The sequence below is a fragment of the Ambystoma mexicanum genome, chromosome 4q (assembly GCF_040938575.1).
Source record: "Ambystoma mexicanum isolate Mex_15411 chromosome 4q, UKY_AmexF1_1, whole genome shotgun sequence".
Taxonomy (NCBI): domain Eukaryota; kingdom Metazoa; phylum Chordata; class Amphibia; order Caudata; family Ambystomatidae; genus Ambystoma; species Ambystoma mexicanum.
The window spans coordinates 582,424,806-582,452,562 of NC_090928.1; the positions used below are offsets into that span (position 1 = coordinate 582,424,806).

The 27,757-nt window shown below is 45.6% G+C and overlaps 1 protein-coding gene across 4 annotated transcripts in view; it reads left to right on the top strand.

Moving 5' to 3' along the window:
• PLEKHG1 (pleckstrin homology and RhoGEF domain containing G1) overlaps positions 1 to 27,757 on the top strand; it is a 360,323-nt gene that overhangs the window by 67,167 nt on the left and 265,399 nt on the right. For all 4 annotated transcript variants that reach the window (XM_069608126.1, XM_069608127.1, XM_069608128.1 and 1 more), the window contains exon 2: positions 23,947 to 24,485. In XM_069608126.1, the coding sequence (XP_069464227.1) occupies positions 23,947 to 24,485 (539 nt within the window). The remainder of the gene's footprint in view (positions 1 to 23,946; positions 24,486 to 27,757) is intronic.

Genomic DNA, 27,757 nt, shown 5'->3' on the forward strand with positions numbered 1-27,757 from the left:
GACGATTTGTAACTTTTGAATGGCAAAGAAGGACACCCAGGTGATCGGTCACTCTTCTTGCTCGACTTTCCTGACACAGGAGTCGGGAATTTTGGTGAGTTGTCTTTCCCAGTTAACAGGGCAAACACGTTTTTCCCTTTGGAAACCTCTTTAGTGAATGACGCACACTAGCTTAATGAATGCCAGCGGGTGCTGTATTTAAGCACGTTCTACCCGCTTTTTTGTGGGACAGTGCGCGAGTGGGTCAGCTTTCTATGGAATCGGCGATGGTGGTCCGCATTTCATTGTTGGCAGTAGAAAGTGGTGGCTGACATTTATGGGAACACGTTTTTCACTCAAGTAAATACAAAACCACTCATGCTCATCTAGTCTCGTTTCTGGGTTCAAGAACGGTTCCCCTGGTAAGACTGTTTCACCCTAAAGATGTAAAGATGCAATTAAAGTGTGCTTGTTTCAGCAATGTAACAAGCCATCGATTGCAATAACCTTTTTGTTTGTTTGCATTTTTTTTTTAAAGAAAAGTATTTATTTGGTAAGAATGTCACCCTCTAGTGCAAGGGTTATGTCGGGGACGGCGTCGGGGCCTTTCGACTTTTTTGAAATGAATGGACCCTCGAGCCTCAGGGCCCCCCCCCAGCAACTTCCCCCATATTGCCAGTCAGCAGCCTAATAGTACATCAATACATTCCTTTACGCTCCAGATCGTAAATACTTTGTAGAGTGTGCGCGTTGCAGTGCTCGCCTTACAAGTTGCGTATGCTTGAGCCTGTCGAGCCATCATTTCTAGTGGGGAAAACGGAAATATTGTCACTTCATTGCCTTTTAAACACTGGTTCCTCCACATCAGCCACTTGCTTACAAAGGAGGATTCATAGCCCAATCCCTAGCTTTTCAGCGGGCATTCAGTGTTTCAGCTCCCTGCTGGCTCGTGATAATTGGCTGCTGTTAAGCTTATCTTTATCTCCATTATAATATATGCCTCCCAAGGGTGCCTCAGACTGATTTCTGCTGTTAGGGAGTCGGGGAGGGGGGGCTTGGGGGAGGGGGGCGAATCACCAATGGGCCCTTGCACATTTGCCGCCTTGCTAGCCGTGCCTGGCTTCTGTACAGAGGTTTCATCAAAGCTTGAGCATAGGATTTTTCACCGTCAGTAAAATCGAGGAGTGGGGAGAGCTGGCGTGACGAGGGTGGTTATTGAGATTGTGAAAACACATGCATCTGACCAGAAGCCCTTGAAGTGATCTTGCTATGGCCTGTCACATGACATTGGCTGAGGATGCTGGAGCGCAACCTCCAGTTGGATGAAGCAATGTATTCTTCAGTGCCACTCTGACCAGCAAGCCCATGTCCATTTTCTAAAAGTCTGGTGGGACGCTCCCCGATTCAGAAAACAGAGTTTGGGGATACTGTGTTTGTTTAAGGAAGTCTTCCAGGAATGCATCCAACTTCGTGGTTACAATTATCTGTAACAAAAGCGTTGCAGCCTAAAACAGGAAACGGAAAGTGTGCGTTATTTGAGTGAGGTCATAAGTGGACATGGAGGATGACCAAGAGACCACCAGAGGAAGGAAGGAAGGAAGGAAGGAAGGAAGGAAGGAAGGAAGGAAGGAAGGAAGGAAGGAAGGAAGGAAGGAAGGAAGGAAGGAAGGAAGGAAGGAAGGAAGGAAGGAAGGAAGGAAGGAAGGAAGGAAGGAAGGAAGGAAGGAAGGAAGGAAGGAAGGAAGGAAGGAAGGAAGGAAGGAAGGAAGGAAGGAAGGAAGGAAGGAAGGAAGGAAGGAAGGAAGGAAGGAAGGAAGGAAGGAAGGAAGGAAGGAAGGAAGGAAGGAAGGAAGGAAGGAAGGAAGGAATGTGGAGAAAGGCAAAGTGTTGTCAGTTAGGGCAAGGGTACTGTGGTGTGAGTGTATGTTTGTGTGGTGATAGTGCTTAGGAGGGTAAGGGTAATGGAGTGTTTCAGGGTATGGTTACAGGGTTAAAGGATGGAGTTTCAGCAGAAGTAGAGGTTTGCAGGGAGGAGGCGTGTGGTGGAGGAGAATAGGAGTGAGGGAAGAGAGAGAGTAGTATGGGAGGAAAGGTGTACTGGTAGTGTGGAGGAGCAGTGTAGCGTAGAGAAGGGGGTGTGAAGTGGAGTAGAATTAACATCAATTGGTGGAGGTGAGCACTTGGAGGAGTGAAACCTCAAAGGGACTAAAGGTTGGCGGGAGGAGTACGTTGGAGGGGTACAATGGTAAGAACAGGAGAGGGGACGGTGAGAGTGGTCATGACTGAGCTCGCCTGATTCCAACAGAATAATTGCAAGTAGACAGTAGGGAAAGTTAGTCAGCCCCAGAGGTAGTCGGTGAGCCTGCATTTAGGGAGCCATCACTCGTCCAAGTCAGATTGAAGACCGTGGACGTCGACATCAGTAGAACTAACCAGGGTTCTGAACGCCTGGGTTGGGAAGAAGGATTGTGGGAAGGAGAGAGAAGAGACACTCGCACACCTTGGTCCCATAAATGATCAAATAAATACAAATCCTTAGACTCTCCCTGAGTCTTGAAGTGACTTATGCGTCATCTATGACACAAAGCTGCAACCATTCAGAGCACGGTCGCGTGGAAGGTGATGCGTTCGACTACTCTCAATAAAGTTGGTTTCATCCATTGGTGGGTTTGGCCCCTTGCTCGGGGGCTTCTTCAAAGTCTTTGATGCAGAACCACATGCAAAAAAGGAACTGCACGAGTCAAAGCAGTTGCCTGTGATACAGATGGCGAAAATCTAACCCTAACTGCGGCTTTTACGGACTACGGGTCAGTGTTTGAGGATGGATACATTTTCATATTTTTACACATTGTGTTTTTGTACCATTCCTGTGCATTTTTTCAGTTTCCCTTTAGATATTACTAGTTTATTGCAACAGTTCACAACACCAAACTAGGACACTCGTGTGTTATTCTTGAAGAAGCTAGACTCCACGGCATCTGGGGAAACGTCTTAATTTATTACCTGTCTCCGTTGCAATTTCGAAAAATACATACGCACCTGGGAGAGTGTCTAGGCATGTGTTTGTGGAGACTGTTTCTCATTGACCTGAATAGACTTGCTGGGTTGTTAAAATTGGGCAAGAAATTATGTGAAATGTAATATGTCTGTTCAATTAGAATTTTGCAGAGGTCCTACAGAAACACTGCGCCTTTTTAACGTCGGTGTTCTGTGAGCGGTGCCTAAAGGTGGGGAGGCCAACTAAGGGACACATATATAACTGCTTCTATCCCTGAATTAAATCCACGACGAGTTAGAACCTGGCCGGTGACGACCCTGCTTTGACTGCAGTGCGGCAGGAAGGACGTGCAGATAGTTTGCATAGCAAATTGGTATTGGAGATCCTTTATGGTTTTGCATTGACAAAATACTGTTTTCCCTACGAAGATTATGTGTGCGATTAAGCCAGTACCTCCAGGTTTACCATTTGCAGATTCTGGCTTGTGTTTTTCTTGGGGAAAAGTTGATCTGACACACAGTTTCACACAGAAGATGCATGGAAGACTGCTTGCAATATAATGCATTCTCTATCCGGGTACTTGGCTTAATCGAAGGTGTTTCAGCGACCGGGACTTTGGAGCACGAAGGGAAGAGTGCTGAATGCTTCTTAGTCTGTACATACAAATCTAACCACTGGTGCGGGGACTGTGTACAGAGTTCATGATAAGAAACAAAACTCGATACACATTTCTCTTATGCAATCCAAAGTCCACGTTGCTGAGCCGTCAAGCCAGTCACTGTAAGTCCTACAATTTTTGATCCAACTTTAATAAAAAGTTCAAGGCATAAAAGGAAATGTGTTTTAATGCCAAATACAAATGTATGTTCCAATTTTATTAAATGAGCACAGCATGTTTCGGGATTCAATCGGTCCCTTTTATCAAGTGCACAACATTCCCTTGAAGAATTCACAAAACAATCCCACGTGGCCGAATCTCAACACGTGGCCGCATTCAGGCCGAATTGTTGAAAATGACACAGTAGTTTAACACGTGTCTCAATCCGTGCTCGCCCATGGCTCCTATGGTACCCGCACGTCTGTGTGCCTTTGACCTTGAACAAGAGCCATGCAACCCAGTCTGAAACGTTTTGCTCTCTTGTTGCCAATGGCTGGGACCCTTTGTTGGTGCTGTGAGTTTCTGTACAAGTATTGTAATTATTACCGGGGTGCAAACAGTCGGTATTAAGTGAAAAGGTCTTTTTTAATTTCTAGAAATGTAGAAAGACCACTCGGAGACCGCTTCGTACGGTCTTTCTAAATCAAACTGTCATGCCCCTGCTGCACACAAAAGCATGCATGGGCTGACAGGTGAGGGAAGTCAAGGGAGCAAGGTGTTTTTTGGTTTGTATTTTGTGAGTGCGGGGGTAAATGTGTGTTTGCGTGACTTTGTGGGAGGGGAAGGCGAATGTTTTGGGCTGGGAAGGCGGCGGTGCGTGATTTAATTTCCTTCCCACCCACCACCATTTTCTAGCAGTCCCACCAGCGTGGGAGCGGGTGGGGCGCGTGATCGCCCTACCGGGGAAGGGGAGGATTCAGAATGTAATTTTCTGCATTTTGAGGGGCACATAAAATCGGCCTATAGAAAGTGGTATTTTTGTGTTCGCCCTTTAAAAATGTGGAAAAACCACATAGAACCAAAAATTCAAGTGGCAAGCTACTAGCCAACCATAAAAAGTAATTTGCCACCTCAATTCTATATATACAAAGAGCACGCTGTTTCTTACTCGCCAAGAGTGAAATATCAGTAGCCAGTTGCAAATCCAAATTTTGCACCCTGCAATATCGCATATGATCCTGTGAGAATCTTTCCACGTTTATGTTCAAGGTTCTTCTCACTTAGTAACTCATTTTCCTAAAGGCGTCACCCTGTTGCCTGGCTTCTGTGCTGCTGATTCCTTTCAGAAAGTGTGGCATATCGCCACCACAAACAGTCCAGCGGAACAAGGCAGAACTGGTAATTCATGTTACCTGCCACTATCGTCGACCGTAAGTAGCCATGCTGACCATGCATCTCGGTTCCAGTCACTATCAACGCAATTACAGTGGGTCATTGAGAATGAAAAAGGGTCCTTGGCTGTGGGTCTTTTCAGTTCTAACAAGCCCCTTACACTCGAAACACAAATGTGGGGACTAACCAGCTATAGTATCACTGTGAGCACTGGGTTTCAAACATCCAAAATACAGCTATAGTAGGGGGGTCTGGAGCCTGCAAGGAGGGGTTCATCTAGATTTAAATGTGTCTGCATTGCATCACGCTGTTTTGTATTTGTCCAGTGCTCGCTCAGTGCTTGCTGGAGAAGATGGACCCTTTCTCACAGTACACTGGTAGACTCTGATACCATTCTCCAACCCTGCTACACTGCCTGGTCCACTGTGGCTCTACTGGCTTCAGTGAAGACTGGCGCTGTACCAGCACTGTAGCTGAAACACTTGTGTACGAGCGCGCTCCAAATAAAACATCAATATCAGCACCAGCAGTGTTTGAAATGTAGTCCCTATTTAATATGTTCCCAGTGGTCCTGGTCTCGGGTGTTTTTGCACGCCCTCCCTAAAGCTTGGCTGTAACCCATGGGACTGTTTTTCAGACAGTAGATCCACATCTGTTCTGGTTTCTAAGGGCTACCTGGATTGATAGCCTGTTCAATCCATGGAGTCACTTCTGTTCTGCCATCAGTTTTTGGGAGATCTTAGTAAGGCCTGGATTGAAAAAGAAATTGGTTGAACAGGAGCTCAGTGTAGTTCCTCTGTATTGGGCATTGCTCAGTACTGCAAATGTAACTTCCACAAGATGCATACTATCATTTTGATCTGCCAAGTGGTAGCAAAAATTGCAGAAATGTGCTATACATTACCAATTTGTATTACATTATGTTACATTGCATTATACATGTATGCTTCGAATTCCTTCTAGCTTTATTCCTGTTGCCCTTAATACAAATTTACAATTGCACAGAATTCAATGTCACATAGGTAAGTTCATAGGACACCATTTGCCCTGTAGAGTAAAAAATAGTTTATGGTAGCTGTTTTTATCAAAGTAGCCAGGTTCTTCTAGCCTGTTAGCAGGGGCTGAATATGCCAGCAATGTTGATACCTGGCACCTGGAGTAGGCCACGCCAAAAACCCTATCATTGTGCCAAAAATAAGGCCCCCTTTGGCCAGAATGAAGATAGTCCTTAGTGCCGAAAACGACTTGCTGCTATACAAACGTCGAATAATACATGTTCTACCAGTGCTCCTCTCAGTAAAGAGCATCCCCTCTCCTTGCAGATGGGCTCCTTAATAGAATGGTAAAGTTCCCAGACTTGGATCCCAAGCCTGGCCTTGAGATGGTCACAGCCTGAGACGGGATATGGCACTAGGAAGGTCAACTTGTTTAAAAGTGTTTAGAAGCCATGTTGGAGAAATGTGTTTATTCGTCTCGTGACGAGAAGACCTCCTTGGGCCCACATGCCTGATCGCCATCCCCAAATTTTAGTCAGCTAACTTGTACTCTAGGGTGAAAAACCAGAAACTCTGGCAGGAGGATGCAATCTGGAATGCCTGACCCAGACCCTATTTGTGCCGGGGGTACACAAATGCCCGAAATGGTAAATGAGCGAGTTAGGTTGAGGTTGGAGATGGCTCCCAGTCTGACAACCAACACGCTAAGGAAGGTGAATTGAGCTCCTGGTGGCATAATATCCTGGGCAGCCATCTTTCTAAAGCTAAAAGATCAGGCCTACCAGAATCTTTAGCACTTCATTTAGGGTAATGAATGGCGTCCGCAGTCAGCCTCCTCCCCTAATGTCCCGTCCCCTGATCCTTGTTGCACACGTTGTTCAATATACCTACTTGACAGCAGCGGCGTCGCCAGGAATCAAATTTAGGAGGGGCACAGAGGGGGCCAAAGACAAAAGTAGGGGGGCACAGACAAAAGTAGGGGGATAACATGATCACTCTTCGTTTTAGGTAGGGGAGGCACAAGGGGCGGTACAGGGTTTCACAAGGGGGGGCCCGGCCCCCCTATTCCCCCCCCTAGCGACGCCACTGCTTGACAGAGAAGGGAAGGTTTCGATTAAATTGACGATGACAAAGTAAAAATGGGATCTGTCTGCAGGTGACCTTGGAAGAATTTTGGGGAGGGGAACTTTCTGTGCCTTGTCTTGTTCTTACACGCGCCTTGCTAGCTCTCTTCATGACGTGTTGTGCCTTGCTCTTCCATATTACACTTTGCTATATGTTGCCTTTTAGATTGCTGCCAAAGCTGTTTTATTTGATTGGTGTGTTGCTCCATGACTGTATTACATAGTGTTACTCTGCTCCATATTAGTATCTGCGCCTTACTTACTTCCTCCAATGTCATGCTACTTTGTGAAGTACGGTACCCCCTTTTATTTACTGAAATGACATCTCACCCCAGCACTTAATACAACCGCTGAGAACAGACCCAACATTGGATGTGTGTGGTGACCAGAGTAAGTTTGTGCAAGCAGTCGCCCACAGACCATCCCACGCAGTTATGCTCACACTCTGGGTGAAAAATGTCCAGCCAGAAGTTACTTGTTTCCTGCATGAAGGCCAGTTCCCCACAGGTGTGCAACACACCAAGTTGTACTCTCCAAAGCCGCCTTCTGCTTTCACATTTCAGGTGGAAGGGTTTTTCAAACCTTCATAAACGCACCATAACTTGGCTGATGTACGCACACCATACCCCAATGCTCCAACTACAAGGATTTCAGACTATACTGTTCCTATGGTCCTTATAAGGGTGAAACATGTATGCCGTTGTCTGCATCCTTGAGAGCTATATGTCTTTGGTGGAAAAAGCTATATTTAAAATAGCGTTGCCCGATAAGGACATAGAATATTTCTGGGGGAAAAAAAGTCTTGCATTTGAGGTAATTTGCATACCCACAATGCATTGTTCATGTGGCTCTGAGCTGGAGATGAACTTCCAGTGATGGCTATTGGGTAGTGCTGTGGCATGTGCATCTTGGCTGAAATGGCTTATTCTGCTTCCACGTTTTATGTGGAATGATAAACTCACCATGACTGTGTTTGGCTAGTAGCGAATGCACATTTTGTGGTGTGAACTTACAATAACGGACATGGGCAACGTGGGTGTTGACCTCCGGGTACAGCTAGGCCACATCCCAAAGGACTACTTGTCAAAAAAACCTAGAAGCATACGTGCACCCACAGCCCGTTTCATTCTGATCTGCATACCTGAACACAACACTGAGGCCCTGCTCCCTCTAACCAAACCCAACCCACCCTATTGCCATTCGGCAGGAGCGGTTAGGAGCGGTGCTTCTCTACTGCATTTTTATTGCATTTTACCATTCATATACTTTAACAACAAAAAAAAAGTTCTGGAATGGTTTCATTTTAAAATAAAAGTGTAGGAGGAAGTTGAACCCTGCACTTCAGTGCACTGCTCTGAACATTCTCTTAAACAGCAGGCACATTGGTGTGGGTGTTTGTATTGCATGTGGGAAGGCGCTTGGCGTTGCGGTTTGTGGTTAGCGGGGTTAAGCCAGCAGGGAACATAGTTCCACTCCTTCTTTTCGTACACTCCTACCACTGACTATTGCAGGTCCTAAAAGTGCCAGGAGACCATGGAAATGGCAGCAGTTGAGCGATGTGTTAAACCTAATAACTTTGTCCCGCTTTTGCCTCACACCGGCGACCAATGGACAGCAGGTATGCATGGTCAAAGCTCAGGGTTGCCATGTTTTGAGTTTCAGCCAATGGGGTGGCATGGAATGTTCGGAGCCTCCGTTAGAGAATGGCGGGCGAACGCGCCAGCGAAGGTGGCATGGCGGGCGCCGCCCCTTAGTGGGGGTTTCCCAGCCGACCTCCTCCCCCCCCACTCCTCATACGGGTCAAGGGGGGCAGGGATGGGGAAGGAACACGAGAACCCACCCCCGGAAGTGGACGAGAGCCCGCGAAACGTGGGGGGCGGGGCAGGAAGCCAAGGGAGGGACCGGCCCCATAAAGGGACAGGTTACAAGTACCAGCACATTCTCCCTCGGTTTCCTGCCTCGCCTGTTCGTGGATTTCGTTTGTGATGTGTGGAGATTGTTCCAGTTACTGAAGTGTTCCGGCGAAGGTGAGGTCGTGGTTCCAGGAGGAAGGAGCATCAAGGGCAGGAAGAAATGCGCGGTCGGAGGTAAGTGTGGGGGAAGGGCAAGGAACAAGGCTGTTGTTTGTGGGTAGCACCCATATAGCCTTGTTTAGCTCCCACCTTCTCGCCGCTTACCTCGCCTGGGGGTCGGAGTGCGGTAGAGGTGCGTTCTTGATAGTGGTAGGCAAATCATCGGAGGGAGAGGTGCGCGGGGGGTTTTCTGGGTATAGTGGTTTGGAATTGTATGGCTGGACGGGTGGGGAATTTGGTGGGCATGGCATTTCCTGATAGCGTCGGGTCGCGGTAACGGAGTTCAGGAGAGGGTACGATTGCGGGGAGAACACCGAATACGGCATTTGTGTTGCAGTGGGGCCACGGTTACCCAGGGTCGCGGCGGGCAAAGGGTGCAGGGCGTAAGGAGGTTGGAAGGGTCGGGCAATTTTGGGCAGCATGATGTGCCCCCTTTGTCCTCACATCTGCGCCGCCGGTCATCCTGGGGGCTCTGCCGGCGTGAGATTGGGAGGAGGCTCCGGTGTTACAGCAAGGGGGGCTGCGGTTCCTGTCGGTCAAGGAGTGTTCGGGTATTCGTGGGTGATGGGAGTACAACCAGAGGTTTGCCTGCATGCGGGGATCACCAGTTGCGGGATTGCCACCCCTCTGTAAGGATCCGCACCGCATGAATGAGTAAAGGGAAGGGGGGTTGGCAAGCAGCATGAATGGGCCGTTGAAGGTGCACCGGTGAAAACTCGGGGCGGGCGTGGGGAATCGCAGCAAAAGAGGCCAAGCTTGAATCAGATAGAGGGTATGGGGTGCGTAACTTCAACAGGTTTGGGCGGCCGTGTTTCGTTATAGGCGCGCGTTGCATCAGGCCGGTGGGGTTAGGGACAATGGGCTAGTTCAGTGAGTGGTGCCCAGCGGCCTCAGGAAGGTAGCCATTGCAGGGCCCCCCAATTAGTGGGGTGGGGAGCGCTGACCCAGTCCATTCTTAGCCTCGTGGGTAATGGCGGCCGCAAACAAGGGGCGAGGCGCAGGGGGGGATGGTGTGCGCGCAAGGATCTTTAGGGATGCATCAGAAAAGTGGCATCATCCGTAGCATACGGGGGGTTGCAGAAGCCAGTGCGGCTGGGTCATAGGGAAACGGTGTAGCAAACAGGGTCCTGCTAACTCGTGGCCACGCGCCCGTACATAAGGGTACAAGACTGTCATGCGGGTGCTAGCGCTATGACGCTGGAGGTGCGGTGAGAAGTGCAGGCAACACATGCTCTGTAAAGCGCCTAGGTTTTAAGGCCCTATACAACAACACATCGTATTCTGGTTAACCGCGCTCCGAACAAAGAGCAGTGTTTCAGTTTTAGCAAGTACATTCTGCCCTGATCAATTAATCATTTAATGCTTTCGGCGTTCACTGCGGTATATATAGTTGTGCGTTGCTTGCAGCCCATTCTTTCCTTCCTGTGGCAACTATGTTCTTCATGGCCAATAGCCAAATGTGAAATATTTCGGCAAATTGAGTGTCTCAGTGGGTTTTATACACGCTTGTAAATGACAATTTCACAAGCCAGTGCTTTGTAATTACGTAAAGTTTCAAAACACTTAAGACCAACCCGGTTTGAATCTGTTAAATCACACTGATTGGTATGCTGGTACTTATATACGTGCGTGCTGATGGAGAGAATGTAGCCAGATTCATTCCGTTACACCCTGCTATAACATTTTGTTTTAAAAAATGGTCAGGTTGGGTAAGGTAGCGTACGTTCCAAGTCAGTTTATTAAATTGGATTAAGTTAGTTCATGGTAAGAACGGGGAATGAATGTGTGCAAGTGCAGAAATTACACAGTGGGCACACATCCGAGATGCTCCCCTTAACCAGTGTGGTAAGGCTGAGCATATAATTTAATCTTGTATTGCCTGCAATCTCGAAATTGCCTGTCTCTAACCCTTTCAAAAATTAGCAGCCCTTCTGAAAGATCTCCCTCTCATGGTATGACATTCAAAACAGCCTGACTCATGGTTTCACTAGTTATTGTGTTGCTTCCACTATATTAATGAGCATTGATATATTCCACACCACAAGCACTTTAATCTTTTGATCTCTAATGACAACACTATTGGAAAACCATGTCCCAGTTACAATCTTAGACTGTCTGATACAGATACCTGCATGGTAGCTTCTAATCTACATCCACTATCCACGCTAGGGTATGTGTAGCTTTCTCCTTCCTACCAATCGGTCTCCTCTATCCATGCTTAAACATGTCTGCATTCTGTGAGACAGCAAACGTGAGTTCCGTGTCTAGTCTGGGCTACATGTAGCTGTTACATACAGTCCTGCATTAATACCACAGGTCGCATACCTTCCTGGATTTCATAATAAAAGGTCTCCCGAATCTATGCTAGAACAGATGTAAGCTCTTCGAGACGGATAATGTGGGTCTTCAAAGGGTACTTGTTTATCATCCTGATTGGTGCACGAGTGAAGAGGGTAAGGGGACTTAAAGGGGGTAAACATCATTGCCGGAAGCTAGACCACACGGAGCACCCCACATTTGTCTCGAGCCCCCTCACCCCAAGCAGAGAGTGCTGGGGAGTGGGGTGCTCGGTCTGCTGCAGCGGGGGGCGAAGTGAGGTATAATATTAAAGGGTACAGAACTGGGCACCACAAATTGGGGTTGCAAGGGTCAGGGCACAGATGAGGTGTGTCCGTATGGCACGCGCTGTTCGAATACACCAACAAATGAATTACTTATCACAAAGCAACGCTAACGCACGTGGAAGTGCGGTTCAATAGAAGTATCATAAGGTACCGCTGCTGCAGGCACAAAGTGCTGATCCAGGAAATATGGCACGATGCCAGCTAAAGTCACCAGGGTATGGGTCGGGGGTCACTCCTTCGTGGTCAGGGCAGCTGCCAGAGCACGGACGGCGTTTTGGTACAGTAACTTGGGCCCCCGGAATACACAGATCAGTTGGAGCACCAAGGGAGGTTTTGGCATGCTAGAGCAAAACGAATACTAAGAGTGGAGTGCCCTGTGCAGGCTGGGGGGAACTCTCCAGCCGCCGGCAGCCAGCAGAGAGTCTTGGAGGTGTCACAGGTCAATCCCTTTAGCGAAGCACTGGCAGACCCATAGGGGAATGATCAGCCAACAAGATTAGATTTACGGCGCCCCAGGAGTACTAGGCTCGGGGGAGGCCCTGGGAAAAAGGGGAGGGATGCAGGGGAGCCAATTCCAAGCCCAAAATTGCGGGGGGGGGGGTAAACGAATAACAAACTCACAAACAAAACCATCAAGGGAAGTCGGTCGGGGGGGGAGCAAGAGGAGAATACGGGGGGCTCAGGTAACAGTGACAAAATAACAGCAAGGGGAAGTCTTCACGGAAGGAGGGGGGCATGAGGGGAGGGAGGTGGGGGATCCAAGATGGGGCGGCAAGGGAATAGAGGGAACAGGGGGGAGGAAGCCAGCCCCAAGGAATAAGGGGGGGGGCAAGGACCAAAAGCTGGGGGACAGGAGACGGGGTATGGAAGAATAGGGCTGGGAAGTCTGCCCCTGGGGGGAAATGGAGCTAGGATAGGGAGGGGCAGAAACGGCAGGGAGGAGAGGTCTGGCGGGACCCGGTAAACGGGGTACCTGGTGAGTGGAGGAGCAAGCGAAGGAAGGAAGGAAGGAAGGAAGGAAGGAAGGAAGGAAGGAAGGAAGGAAGGAAGGAAGGAAGGAAGGAAGGAAGGAAGGAGGAAGGAAAAGGGAGAGGGTACACGCTGGCAGGGGGGCACCGGGCCAGACTCCACAGGGAGGCCTGGGGGGGAGAGGGAACTGGGAGGATTTAGGGGCTCGGCAAGACGAAAGGGAGACCTGGGGGGCGGCATAGATAGGATAGGGCTTCCGGTACAAGCGGCACTTGGGGGACGGAGTGGGGGGACAGAGTAGAGTAGAAAGGACTCAAACTAGATGGGCATCGCAAAGCGATGACCATATAGGCAGGCAGAAAGTTGTGGGCCGGCACCGGAGGGCGGTGTCGGCCTTAAATGTACGGATGTGGGATGTGTAGCGTTGGGGCACTTGTGGTGGTGCCGGTATAGGAACCTGAACACTAGCGAGGCACCGCGTGGCTGCCGGTTTTTACCTAGACCCAAAACCAGGACACGGTGCAAGTGTCAGGGGAGGGGGGGGCAGGGGATTCCCAACAAAGACCTAGAGCAAAAGGGGGGGCCTGGGGCAAAAAATGTCGGTCATGGGAAATCTACAAACGGCCAGGGGTAGAGAGGGGTGAATAGCAAGGGCCGGGCTCAACCTGAGGCGTCCACCGGACGAGGACGGTAAGGGAGAGGGGGGGGGGCAAGGGATACCTAGGTAGCCGCACACAGAGTAGAATACCTGTGGTGGTGAATTACGGATGTCTGTAAGATAACTCCAAGACTTTATGCAAAATAAAGCTGCTGAGGCATTTCACTCTTCCAACTTTACAAGGTGTCTGTGTTGTTTCTTTTTCAACATGTAATTTATGACATATGCCGGTTTGCGTGGGGGTGGGGGGGAGAGGGCCATGGGCCCAGGTCATGGAGGAGGGGGGAGGACGAGGCACTGGGGTGCCCACGCTAAGCATGTTGCTGCACGCCAGCAGCGGTATTGCTCTTGGGTTCTACTTGAGGACTGAAGAAAATAGTTGGCATTGGTACATCATTGGTGCAGCGATCAGCCCACTCTTTTCTTGTAGAAGTAAACTCTCAGGCATGCCACACTCCTCGTATGGCCTGGTTTGTTATAAGAAAGCAGTGATGTGAAACTGCCGATTACATTAGCCTCACTGAAATGGCAAAAACGTGTCCTGTGTGGTTGTCTTTTATTTTTAACGTGAACGTCGCTAACGCACCATGGTTGCGTCATTTCAGGAGAGCGTAGTTCTGTGTCGGGGCCTCTTTTTCATCGTTGGGCGTATGTTTTTTGGTCTGATGTTTTTCGGAGTGTCTGCGTGTCTTCCGTTGTGCTTGCTATTTGCCTCGTGCATAACACAGGGTTACTAGCTTTTGCTACAGCACTTTGGTGAGTTTAGTATCCAGCTTGAGCGCTGTGAATAGGAATTCCGAGGGTAAGCTAGCCCTTGGTAGGGTGACGAGATAAAAAAAAAAAGTAAAAACCGGGACAGGGTAACTAACATGAAAGTAGGACTCACTCTTGAAAGTGGTTGTCAAGGCACTGCATTTCAGTAGCGTTTGGAGGAGGAGAGGGGGCTTAAGTGTTACTGTTCAAAGAAACACACATGATTAATTTATCACAAACGAACACTATCTTAAGTTGTAAAATGCAGCGTTTCTTCTGTGCGAAATTGTGCATTCCTGCCTGTCGGCTATGGAGACCTACTACAAAAAAAAACAGGACCACTGCAGTTTGCACTGGGAACATAATCTTGAGAAAGGGGGTACAGAGCACCAAATACTGGAACAGTCCCGGCGAAACCGGGACATCTGGTCACCCTAGCCCTTGGGTAAAATGTACCTGGTCTGTTGTGGTGTTTGCTAGAGAAAAGCACTAGTCGTACTGGGCGGAAGCACTGCTCCTCTACTTTTTAAAATTAAAAAATTAAGTTGTACTGTTCCTATGCTATTATTTTGAAAAGAAACCATTCTGGAATGGTTTTGTTTTAAAATAAAAGTGTAGGACGAAGTTGAAAGTTGCACTTTTCCTTAAACCGCAGGCACGGGTGTTTGGAGGTTTGTATTGTGCGTGGGGTTTGTGGGGGGAGGGGCCAGTATGGAACATAGTTCCACTACTACTTTTATTACACTTCGAACACTGGAGAAAAGGTGTATTTTATAGTGTTATGTTCTTATATATTCCAGGTTTGAAAATGCAGGGAGCTCTTTAGCTCCTGCTTATAGCCCAGGAGAGCCTGGTTAGCTCTCTCCCAGGAAGCTACTGTTGGCTTCTGGTGCCATACAAACGTACCTATGTGACATTAACTTTGTGTGCTAGGAATGCGTATAAAGCAGCATTCAAATCCATGTAGCAGACCTAGAAAGCATAATCGATTTATACATAATTCATATAAACACAGTGTTCATCTTGTGTGTAATATGCTCACTACTGGTTCCTCACAGGTAGTTCCTGCCTACGGAGTGATGACTGGGAACCAGGAGCTTAAATTTGAACCCTGTATTTTAATCAAGAAGTGTTTTGTTTAAATAAACCTTTAACACTATGCACCATAACAAATACAAGCAACACAATTCATACAAGTTTACAAACAATACAGTTAATTCATGTAATAATATAAACAAACTAAATTACCATACAGTACATGATTATAATAGACTAGTCTGGTATCCTGTTGATTGAATTATCTTAATCACTTTCTGCCAAATATAAAAAGTTGCAAACATTAGTTTCATGTTATTCCCTGAGTGTATGTAGCTGCCCAACATTGTTCAGAAAACAGATAGTCGTGGAAAAAGATATTGTATCCTTTCTTATACAATGCAGGCAATTTATTACAGCCAGTTAAGAGGTGGTGAGGGGTCACTATTTCAGGTTTACAAACATGGCCTACTCGCTCACTATAAGGAATCTGTTGCCATGCACCCATGCGTGGAAATGTTGGTAACTGTTCAAACCATAATTGCATCATTAATCTTCTCACCTTAGAGCAGCTTGTCTTTACAATACATCTAAAAGGGGCATTCATCGAAAAGCTTTGTCTGCTATACACAGCAAAACAAGTTTTGAAAGCCAAAATCGGCATGCTATTATTTGTATCCCAGGTATAAGCTTTCTCTTTAATTCCCTTTAATGAACAACCAAGGTCAATCGAACTGAATTGTATATCCCTTTATATTCAATACACTGCTGAAATTCAAATACCCTTGGGTTTGGTGCGCATTACAAATAAATAAATACAAATACAAATACAAAGATGCTGCTTTTTCATTCTCTTCAAGCATTTTCAGAACAAAATAGCCATTATCTATGTTCTTTTGCGTTTGCAAACTGGTGATCGCCAATCCGAAGCATATAGCTTCTACAGGAGTAGTATTAGACAGACCAAGGGCCCCACGCCATAGTTTATCCACATGATTATGAAGCCAGGAGGTCTCCTTATTAAACACTTCCAAGCCATAAAGGGAATAAGGCCACTATAATTGTTTTGTACATTTTAATCAGACCTTCAGCAGAATATCCACCTTTGTGGGATACAAAACATTTAATAGCATTACATTTCCTTTGAACCTCACATGCCACATCCTTGGCCAATTTTAGAATGCTGAATCAATAGAAAATGGTAACACCGAACTATGTATAGCTACTAACCACCTCAATCGATTCATTATTAATTTTCCAATCAAAGCCATGAGCACATTTCATCATGACATGTTTTTGTGGTTAATACGAAGGTTCTTATCCTCGGTAAATTTTTTGTAATGCTATTAAACTATGCTGGAGCCCCATTAGTGTCTGATCCAGAATAACAGTATCATCTGCATAGGACAACCACACAATGTGTTGTTGCCTCGCTCAAGGTGGAAGGTTATTACGCTTATGTAATTCTTCATCAAGATCAGCTACATTTAAGTTGTTTAACACTGGGGCCAACATGCAACCCTGTTTTAGTCTAAAATTAGTCTCGACAGGGCTACTCAAAGGGCCTTCCTGATTAAGCCCAAGTTGAACAGAAGTTCCTGAATATGATTTTATACATTACAGTTTTAGTGGGTGAAGACCCCATCGCTCCAGTTTTCTCCAGATGATAGAGCGGTTCAGTGTCCATTGCACCCACATAATATATGAAGATCATCACAGATATAATCTGCTTCTCTTAGTTTTTGGGGTGGTACGAATTAGATGAATCAATGTCCATAGATTCAGCAATGTGTCGGCACCCTTCTTAAAACCAGATTGCTTTTTTATAGAATGGATTATATATCCATCAATCCAGTTGTTCGTATTTTCTAGACGAGGAAGGGAAAATATTTTAGCAATAGAATCCATCATCACTAGAAGGCGATATTGGAAGGGAGATTCTGTTTGTCTTTCTTATGGGTAGGAACAATATTGATATATTTTTTTTTTCTCCAGCTATCGGGTATCAGGTCAGTGGCTCTAATTTGCCTAAATATTTTGCAGATAATAGTCCATCTCTGAGGGTCCTTTCATAACAGTATATTGGGTATCCCATCTGGGCGAGGCGCTCAAGATGGTTTGAGTTTGGCAATAAAATTCTCGATGCTCTCAACACTATACCCTAAAAGACCTTCCTCTGGACTATTTCCGGGATCTCTCCAGCCTAGTGTATGGAGTCTCTCTCTAGTACAACTGAGATATGTATTCCAACCACATGTTATTCAGCAATAGGATTTATATCCACCTTTTCAGAGGCGCTTCCTAAATGTCTACTTAAATAGAACCCAGAATGTGAGTGAATCAGTGCTTCTCGAGGCATTAAACATGATCTGCCACTGAGCTGTAGCAGCAGAAATGTTATGGGCTGCAACCCAGTTCTTATACTTGGTCTTTAAATGTGATGTAGTGTTTTGTTTATCAGTGAAAGGAACAATCGATTTCCGTACATTTCTGAAATTACCGAGTTTTTCCTTTTTTGTGCAATAGAGGCATCAAAGATTCTTCCATTTAGATTCGTTTTGCAATTAAAATTCTTTTCGATGTTTCCTATAGTTTCCATTGCTAGCACCATTATTCCATTACATTCATCCACATCATAAAAATTAGGTAAGCTTGCATGTAACAGCATATACAGAATAAAATCATTAAAAACCATGACATTGCGTTCTGTCCATTTGAATCTATTACCTGCTGAAATATTGTTATAAGATCCAGTGAGAGTCCCGTTATTCCTCCTATTCTTATAGTCTAATGAAAACTTTTGCACTAATTAATCCCTCAAACAGGTGGGGTTCAATGAGAAATCCCTGATGATGAATTCAAAAACATCATTGGGTATCAGATCATAGTCGATCCAAGAACATTTGCTTCCTTTAGACCATGAGGTGCCATATGAGATTCAACAGTTTTGAATATGTGTATTAAATTGTAGTTTACAATAAGGATGAGTCAAGCATCATCCCTTTTGATCACATCATCGTCATTAGTTTCAATGGCTTCAACTGCATGGAAATACTTAATAATATCATTGTAGGATAATCCATGCTTTTCACTAATATTGTAAGCGACCTGTTGGAAATTTAGGTCTCCAGCTATAATAAAAGGACCCTTGGGGTGAGTCACTAACCATTCATTCAATATAGATTCTACCCAGTATAATGGATTCCGTTACAGTGTTACCAGGGGGGTTCTATACATTGATTATTAATATGCATTCTTGCATGCATAAAAAATCTGTAGTGAAAATGGCTCATAGAACATATTGATCTTGTTGTGATGGTAAGAATTCAACTAAGTTAAAATAATGATTTGCATCTACAATGAAGCCACCACATGTTCTGCCAAACATATTGGGACTGGCCAGCCTCTGTATTACCCAATAGCCATCAAGAGAATACATACTAGTCAACCACGTTGCCTGTAATAAAGAGATCAGAATCGAATAGAAAATGACTGTCTCATTATATTGTAAGTAAAAGAGTTGAGATCTATTTCAATATCTTAAGGAGTCACAATGAGTAGGCAGTCTAGCCCCAGCAAGCCGTGTTCCATTACCATCCAACGGGGCAGCGTGAGATTTAAGCACCCTAATAATGAGCTGTGGGGCCTACACTGGCCACACTTCTTGCTTATTCATATCTCATAGCCAAAAAATGCTTGTGAGTAAGTCAGGGGATGAGAAATGTACAAGAGCCCAGGTGTAGTATTTGGAATTCCTGCTAAAGATATATCGCCAGGGGAGATCATCTGTAATTGTGTGTGACTGTGTAAAAGCTACAAAATGTTCCCTCGATTCAGGAATGGACTACTAAAGGTAGCATGGGGATCAATGATTTTAAGCTTTTTTTGTAGAATATGTATGTCTTGTATATGTTTCCAGCACCAGAGATGATGGATGTCCAGGTATTTGTTGGAGACTATTAGTAGCTCTGTCCAGTGCTAGCTCAGTATTTCCATGAACCTCTTTGGAGTATTGTTGAGATGAAATTGCACAGGTTTGGCCCATAGTGCTGTTATCAACAGTACAAGCAGTTGTCTGATTATTTTGTATTTAATAGCCAGGTGTACAAGGAACTTGATTATGTGTCCCATGTTTTGTCTATAGAGTTGTTTGAGCTCTGGGAGCCAGTTCATAATCAGTGTATGGAATTGGCTGCTAATGATTGTTTAGGCATCGCCGATCTTTTTACACTGGTCACCGCCAGCTGACCATTTTACTATTCGCACACTTTCTTTTTAGTTTAGGTGGACTATTTGTTTGTCTGCTTAGATCCTACTAACTTTTTATTAGAAGTTGCTGGCAATTCCCATCATCCCCATTATCCTAAATTGTACATTCACTTTGACCCTCCGGAGCGCCAGTGTTCCCGTATGGTTATGATAGTTTTCTGCGCCCCTACTTTGTCATGTCCACCATTTACATTTGTTGAGATAATATCCGGCTCTTCAGCGGGGAGGCCAGGTACCAAAGCAAACATCTACCAAACTCAATAATCCATTCTATATTATGTGTTCCTTGAATAGGTTGTTGCATAATCAAAATAAGGCTTTCAGTAGAATAAGAGATTCTGAAGCCGCTGCATCGTCTCCCACAGAGGGTCCAGAGGATGCATAGGATTCATCATGTACAGGAGAGGATGCATGAACACTTTTAGCAACACGCTCCAAATCTGACAAATGCACTGCAGATGAGGGGGCAATGGAAGAGATATTTCTCAGTACACGCTCCGTGGCCTGTGCCGGGCTACATTGAGGTTGGCTGATGGCCTCTTTTTGTAAGCTGCGGCAAAGGTTCCACAATTGTCTATGGGATCCGATGCTGAGACATCTGCCCGAGTCTGCACCTCAATGGCATCCAAGTCACAAGCCACTTCGGTAGCTTTATCCTCCATGTTGGTATGAGGGTTTAAAAAGGCAGTCAATTTCCCCTGGATGTTATTGTCAATGCCCCTTTTCTCATTTACACTATTGATGATGCCATTTGCGGCCGCCATAGTTTATAATTGTGTTTTCCCCCTCTCTTAAACTGTTTCTCCAAACCAGTGCTTGGTTGCAAGTGGCACACACAGCGCTACGCAGCTGGTATTTTTTGCGTAGAGCAGGCATAAGAACAAACTTGTAAACCCTAGCAGGCCCTTGCTGCCAATAAGTATATTGCTCAGATGCCTCAATAACACAAGTCAATAACGGACCATGGCAGAACACTTCTGCCCCACTAGGCCTCTACGCGCTAACGTGCGGATTTTATAATGTATCAGGCTCCTCCCTCCAGTAAGCGCTGCCTCCAGTGCAACATAGAAAAAGTATGCAGACGTCTCAGCAGGCTCCTCAGCATCACTGCAGACCACTTCTGCCCCACTTCTCCGCTACGTGATTAAATGATCATTTTATAGTGTATCGATCTCCTTCCTCCAGTAAGTGCGGCTTCTAGTGCGCCATAGAAACAGTAAACGGACTCCTCAGCACCACAGCACACCACTTCTGCCCCACTTCTACGCTATGTGCTAAAGTGAGGATTTTATAATGATGCATCGGGCTCCTTCCTCCAGTAAGCGCGGCCTCCAGAGCACCATAGAAACAGTAAACGGACTCCTCAGCACGACAGCAGACCACTTCTGCCCCACTTCTAAGCTATGTGCTAAAGTGAGGATTTTATAATGATGCATCGGGGTCCTTCCTCCAGTAAGCGCGGCCTCCAGAGCACCATAGAAACAGTAAACGGACTCCTCAGCATGACAGCAGACCACTTCTGCCCCACTTCTAAGCTATGTGCTAAAGTGAGGATTTTATAATGATGTATCGGGGTCCTTCCTCCAGTAAGTGCGGCCTCCAGAGCACCATAGAAACAGTAAACGGACTCCTCAGCACCACAGCACACCATTTCTGCCCCACTTCTAAGCTATGTGCTAAAGTGAGGATTTTATAATGATGCATCGGGGTCCTTCCTCCAGTAAGCGCGGCCTCCAGAGCACCATAGAAACAGTAAACGGACTCCTCAGCACGACAGCAGACCACGTCTGCCCCACTTCTAAGCTATGTGCTAAAGTGAGGATTTTATAATGATGCATCGGGGTCCTTCCTCCAGTAAGCGCGGCCTCCAGAGCACCATAGAAACAGTAAACAGACACTTCAGCACGACAGCAGACCACTTCTGCCCCACTTCTAAGCTATGTGCTAAAGTGAGGATTTTATAATGATGCATCGGGGTCCTTCCTTCAGTAAGCGCGGCCTCCAGAGCACCATAGAAACAGTAAACCGACACCTCAGCACGACAGCAGACCACTTCTGCCGCACTTCTCTGATATACCTGGTTTGTTAGCCTCTTTAGGTTTTGAACTTTGGAGCCTTACTCTAGCACACTGTTTGCGTGTTTATAGTAGTAAGTCACAATGTCCGCATTATTTAGATGCATGAAGAAGAAAAACGTGTCAATAAAATGCAAAGCTCACAATCTTGGCATACTCTTATTTTGAAGTGGCCAGACCCTCTTTACACGGTCTCCCCCATTCCTGCTGCTGCTTCTACCTGTGATGTCATCAGGGTGGGCTTCTATGTGAAATGGGTTTCTGCGAGGGTCGACCTTCCTACAGTGCGTGCAAGCACGCAGAATGGATCTCACAGTAGCAGCAATTGATACATTGTAAAGCTTATTTCCGCTGAAGCCTTTGCCCTGTTGGGTTTCACTCTCCCCCCCCCCCCCTTTAACTTTTTCATTTTGGCTTGGTTAGTCCCTGTCTTTCCTGCTGCTCACTGGTCTCTTCAGTGTTCTGAGCCTTTTCATGGATTTCTTCACCGCAATTTACATGTCTTATTTACCTATGCATGCAAAATAATGCACCTCCCAAAGATGCGTGCATTCTTTTTGTGCGTCATTTAAGTGCAAGCATAAGGCGACATTTAACATTTCTAAATTATGAGGGTAAATAAACGCCACCTGCAGGCGGGTGCTCCGTCTAAAAGTCTCCCATTGTTTACTGGGGAAGACTGGGCCTCGCAATATTGCTTGGATTGTTAGCACGTGTCTGGGCGAACTTGATTTTAAGTGCACAGAGCAGCTCTTGATGTATTCCACATTCCACAGTGAAGCAATTTGTGTTGGCCCGAAATTGAGAAGTATGTCCGTGTTGGATGGCGGACAGAGTATTTGGGATGTGTCCATGCCAATTGTGTGACTCTCCTCTTCACGTCCTACATATGAATCGATAAAGGCCATTTTATGCAGTGTTGCCAGACATTTTCTTGGCGTGTACTCTGTGGATTTAAAGGCACCGATTTCCACAACTCCCAACATTTCAATCCAACAAATTATAAGACCTACAACCACAGACCAACGTACATCACATGGGACAAGATGACCAGGTCCTCGCACCACTACGGTGGTGAGTGTCATTTTCTAAAAGTTGATTAACCAAGGAAATAGCGGCACGCCATCCTGGTTAACGAGTCCATCCCGATTCCTAACGTGTCCTTGTTTTACACCAATAAACGGCGTTATATGACGGAGTAGCCCAATGTATATTGCCATGTGCCCTCAGCAGGATGATCGCGTGTCGTCCGCCAGAACGCCCTTCCGGATCGCAAGAGCAGCATTAATGTCGCCATTCGAGTTTGATACAATTCGAGCAAATTGTAAGAGTCGGCAATATTTAAAACCAGTGCATTTAAAAAAAGGGCCTGGGTTAACATTCGAGTTCACGTTCTTATTTAAAGAAAATGTGAAAACGGTACCATTACCCCCAAGAAAATTCTCTCATTATAAGCAGTTAAGGCCTGCGAGAGCAATATTATTGTACAGCCAAAGGTAGAGAGTTCTGTCATTTGAATGTCTGTTTCTCCCGCTATCCACGTTTTAGAAGGCAGTGAGCTCAAATAACCTGTGTGAATGGGCGAGAATGCGTGACAGCATAACTGTGCCCTGCGAGTTAGTGGCCAAAAAATAGGGAGAGTGAGCAGAAAGATGCACATAATTGGTGCATGTTATGTATATATTTCCAGTGCACGAAATGCACCTAATGTGATGGTCCTCTGCTACTCCATTGGCTCTACAAGGGCTTCCAACGCTTTAAGAATTCACAAGCATTGGAGCCAATTTGAAGACCAAGTGTTGATGCCCTGTCAGAAGCATAAACCCATCTCCTAGCATCGTGATACTCTGCCTCCACCGTTGGAACATGCATCTCTTCTGAACATGCTTTGACAGATCGCACTGTGCAATCAAAGACCGCTTTTAATCCGAAAACAGGGTCCGTTTCAGGATTTCAGAAGCAACAAACTATTTGCCCTGTACCTGCCTTTTACCCTTACTTGCTGAGGGCAAACACTTAATATTTTGTTATAACGGGTCAGGCCTTGTGGCTGTATGCCAAACCCCACATTGCACAGCTCGAAGCAGACCCCTTTCCCAAATGTATGTGTCTGCCCTCCTTTTGCCAGTGCCACTGTTGAGGGATGAATGGTTATTTTTGAGGATTTTAGAATAGAAAATGGAAAAATAAACTTTTATTGGAAGTGTGCAACAATGACTAGTCAACGCTGGTGTGTATGATTCTCCTATATTAAAGCTAAATTTGTATGTCCATATGCAAATAAACTTGCTGGTTTTATTGCTTTTCTAATCATTGGTAGGATCTGTGTCTTAATGTGTTTAGTGTATTATGACGCAATAGACCCTGTACTAATTATTCCTTTTTTTTCCTCCTCGATTTCACAGATGACTACCATTTTCCCCTAGATGTCTTGCCAACTGTGACTGAGGCGTGTGGCCTTGCAACTGGAGCAGGCGACCTGCAGAGGGGAATCCGATATTTCCGCTACGGTGAGAGCAAGAATATGGAATTGTCGGACAGTGACCGTCCCGTGAGCTTCAGCTCCACGTCGTCCTCTGCCTCCTCCAGGGACAGCCACTGCTCCTTCGGTAGCAGGATGACCTTGGCCTCCAACCATCTCTTGGGCTCCTTTCAGCAGGACCGTGACTCTGGTGCCATCAAACTGGAGCTCGTACCAGCCAGGCAGCTCGCTGCTGGTGAGCCGCATAGGAAGAGTGAACGAAAGCAACCCTGGGAGCAAGAGAGCACTGAGAAATGGCAAGGTGCGCAGAAGAAAACTGTAGCAAATGGATCTCCGAAGCATTCTTCAGAGTCCCTTGTAATCGAGCCGACTCCCCCTAAACCGATGTACGTGGACCGGGTTGTCCAAGAAATTCTTCAGACCGAGAGGACGTATGTGCAAGATTTGAAAAGTATTGTAGAGGTAAGTGACCAATCTTGACTCGATGGAACATGTATTCTACTTCTGTAGTGTTTTTTGCCAAGTGATGACGCACACTTGGTAGGTCCTATTTTATTCGTTTTTTTTATACTGTGCCAGTTCACCACTGTAGTGGTCCCCAAGTGTGTAACTGTTGTCTGAGTTAGGATGATTCAGTCCCTCTCAGGGATCGCAGGCCCCTAGTCTTCTGGATGGCATTGACCGGAAAATAGTGTGATGTAAGAGAGCTAGTAGAGTGTGTTGTGGCGGCTGGAATGGTGTGTATTTAAAATGGGGAAAAGGTTGTTATGGACCACCTTCCATCTGACCAGGTCGCCCGTGTATCCTTGGAGATGTAAAACGAGTGTCGGAGATGAAGGGATTGTTTGGTTTCATAGGTGATATTTGCAAATTTATGCCAAAAACACGTCTCCAGTCCTGTATTTCCTTCATGAAGCTGAGAAAAGGAAGAATTGTCACTGAAAATCTACACTCTGAAAATAGTGCATGGCTGTGGAAGGTTTCACTGAGACACAGGTGCGCTGTTGAGATATGTGCAATGCGTACTGTGATCAACGAGTAAAGTCTTGACAACTGGATTGCCCGTGAGGGCCAGCCTAGACCTTTTGCATACTCTGCATAAAATGTGGCCATTCATTATTGATTTATTTTTTTAGTGTGGTTTTTATAAATGGTGACTTTTTCGTGTTAGATTTTTGTAATCTCACTATTTTAGTTAAAATATGGTTTTCCTCAGAGTTGGGTGGGGGAAAGGGATCCTGAATTCCCCTACTTTGGCAGCTGCTGTGTGTAATCAGTGTGGCAGCACGAGATTGGTATATCCCAAAAGCTTAAACTGACATGCAGCCAGGTGATTGTTGTTCAGATTTGAGTGATTGTAGATCTTCTGGCCATTGGCTAATCCTTATATATCTGCATTTGAAGATCTGTTGGAGGTAAGCCCACTGTTTAGTTTAGCTGATAAACAAACTTTAAGTCTCATATGTTGTTGGCCTTCGTTACACGCAAGGTCCCCTCCGCCCCCAAATGTTCTGGACTACACCTCCATTGAACATTGACAACTGTTGGCCAGGACTGATGGGAATTGAAGTCGTAAACATCTAGAGGGCCACATAAGGAGTAACCCTGTTTTAGGGTTTGCGTTTTTAAGAAAATGGGTATTGTGGCACTGCATTAACCGACAAGTTAAGAATGGGAGGCTTGCCTGTAGTTTTTAGGAACCAACGGAGTTGCGTCCTCTTGGTGTCCTGTTTTGAAGAGACTGCACCATTATTTCTTCGTCAAAGCATTGTGGTTGCTAAAAGTACCACGAGCTGTTACATTTTTGTCGTCAAAGTCGCAAGCAATCTAGCTTGCATCCTTCTGACGAAGTATCAAATTAGCTTTTGCATTAGATTTTCTTTCTTGCTCATTTGACTAGTTCAGGACCATAAGCCTTTTAGCATACTACAAACCGTGTTTTTAACCATGTTGAGTCGATTTGTTTTGTTTTCCCCCCAGCCCCCTATAGCTTAGGGAAATCATTGTTGCCTTCATGTTGGCTCCAATTATTTGTGTGTGCTTTATGTGCCTGTTGTTCATCGTATATTTTACGTGGTTTGTAAATAGTTTTGCATGGGACAGGCAAGTCTATTTTAGAAAATGTTTTGATGTCTGCCTGTGCTGCTTCTGCAAGGATATCCGTAGGTGGGGCCTGGAGTCATCAGACGGTCTAAACATTGGCTTTGAAGTGGGTAGTCCTGGCCTTCATTCACTAGGGTCATTTGTGTGTCTCTCTTTATTACCCTCTTTCTGTGTTCTGTCTCCCACTCTTTCACTTTCTGACTCAATCAGTGGAACGTAGTCTGTGTCTCTTTTAATGCAGCACTGCCACTTGGCTTGACATTGTGTATTAATGACATGCTGCCTTTGTTTCATTGGTGATGCTGGCTGACTTGAAAATGACACTTTGAAGTTTGTCCTGAGCCTACATCTTATCATTTTATGAGGCTTGAACGCATCTATTCATACAAGGATATGTCATTTGAGGCATATGATGAAATGTCAAATATTTAAAATATATAGTAATTGGACCAGCAGTGTCTTAAACAATCATTGACTCTTAAAGATATAAAACTGGATTGTGTTCTCATTAAGATGATTGCCACATTTCTTCCATTAGGATGGATAGGCTGTTTAGCTATAAAAAGATGTGCTTAAGAAGTGGTCGTATTTTGCCCTTCGGATGAACGCAAATGTCCTGTGTTCCGGTGGAGGAAGTAGGTTTTGTACCCCTCACTCACTGCAATTCTTTTTTGCTCTCCAACACTTTCTTAGTGCCCGCCACCCCTGCTTCCAGGGGTGACACCCAAGGGTCGATAGCACTAGCTTGAGAAACTGGCTATCGTAAAAGAAGATTGCACGTTGTGTGATTTTGTTAAAAACAAATCCTTTGGAATGAAAAGATGTAGCATGTTTGAAAATGCATGAAAGCTCAAAGACCTGTACAAATGCTCTCACGAATATCATTTCACAGAAAGAAAAGGAGCATATCCTGGTTAGGTGCCAAAATGTTCAAGTTTCAAGCTACCAGCCAAAAATAACATACATGCTTGTTCCCCAGGCGCACACAGCACACAATTTCTTACTCTACAAAAGTGAATTATCGCTGAGCAATGGCTGGTGCTGAGTGCACGTCTTGAGCTCCTGTAATACGTGTTATAAACGTTGGCCTAGTCACACCTCGGTTAGTTGGAAAGAAGCCAAAGGTGAGGCATTTTTCAACGCGTGGTTCTCAGTGGGCAATTCATGCCATTCATTGACTTTTCAGGAAGCTGTTTGGCAGCAGCAGCAATGATGGCGAAGGGCTGCAGGATTTACCATGTGTCTGCCATCTGAGCACGAGTTATGAGATCATCTGTAGTCCTTTCGTGGAGTCTGTCCCCAATATCATCCTGATACGTTTTATGTTTTTTTTTTTAAATGTTCATATTTTGAAATTAGTTATGCTTTTGAATCGATGAAACCGTGCCCATAATCTGTTATAGTGAAGCATTTTGGATTCACCTCTTACGAAAGGTAAGTCCCCTTATGTTCTTTATGAAAAAAATGCAACGTGGTTGCTTTTTATTGATCTGTCACAGCCTTGGAGATAGGTGATATACAGGCCACTTTTACACTAAAAACGGGGCAATACTACAAACAAAAAATAGGGAGTGAAAATACTACCAACAGAAACAGGAAACTGCGCTCTCACACACAGCTGCACAGATCTG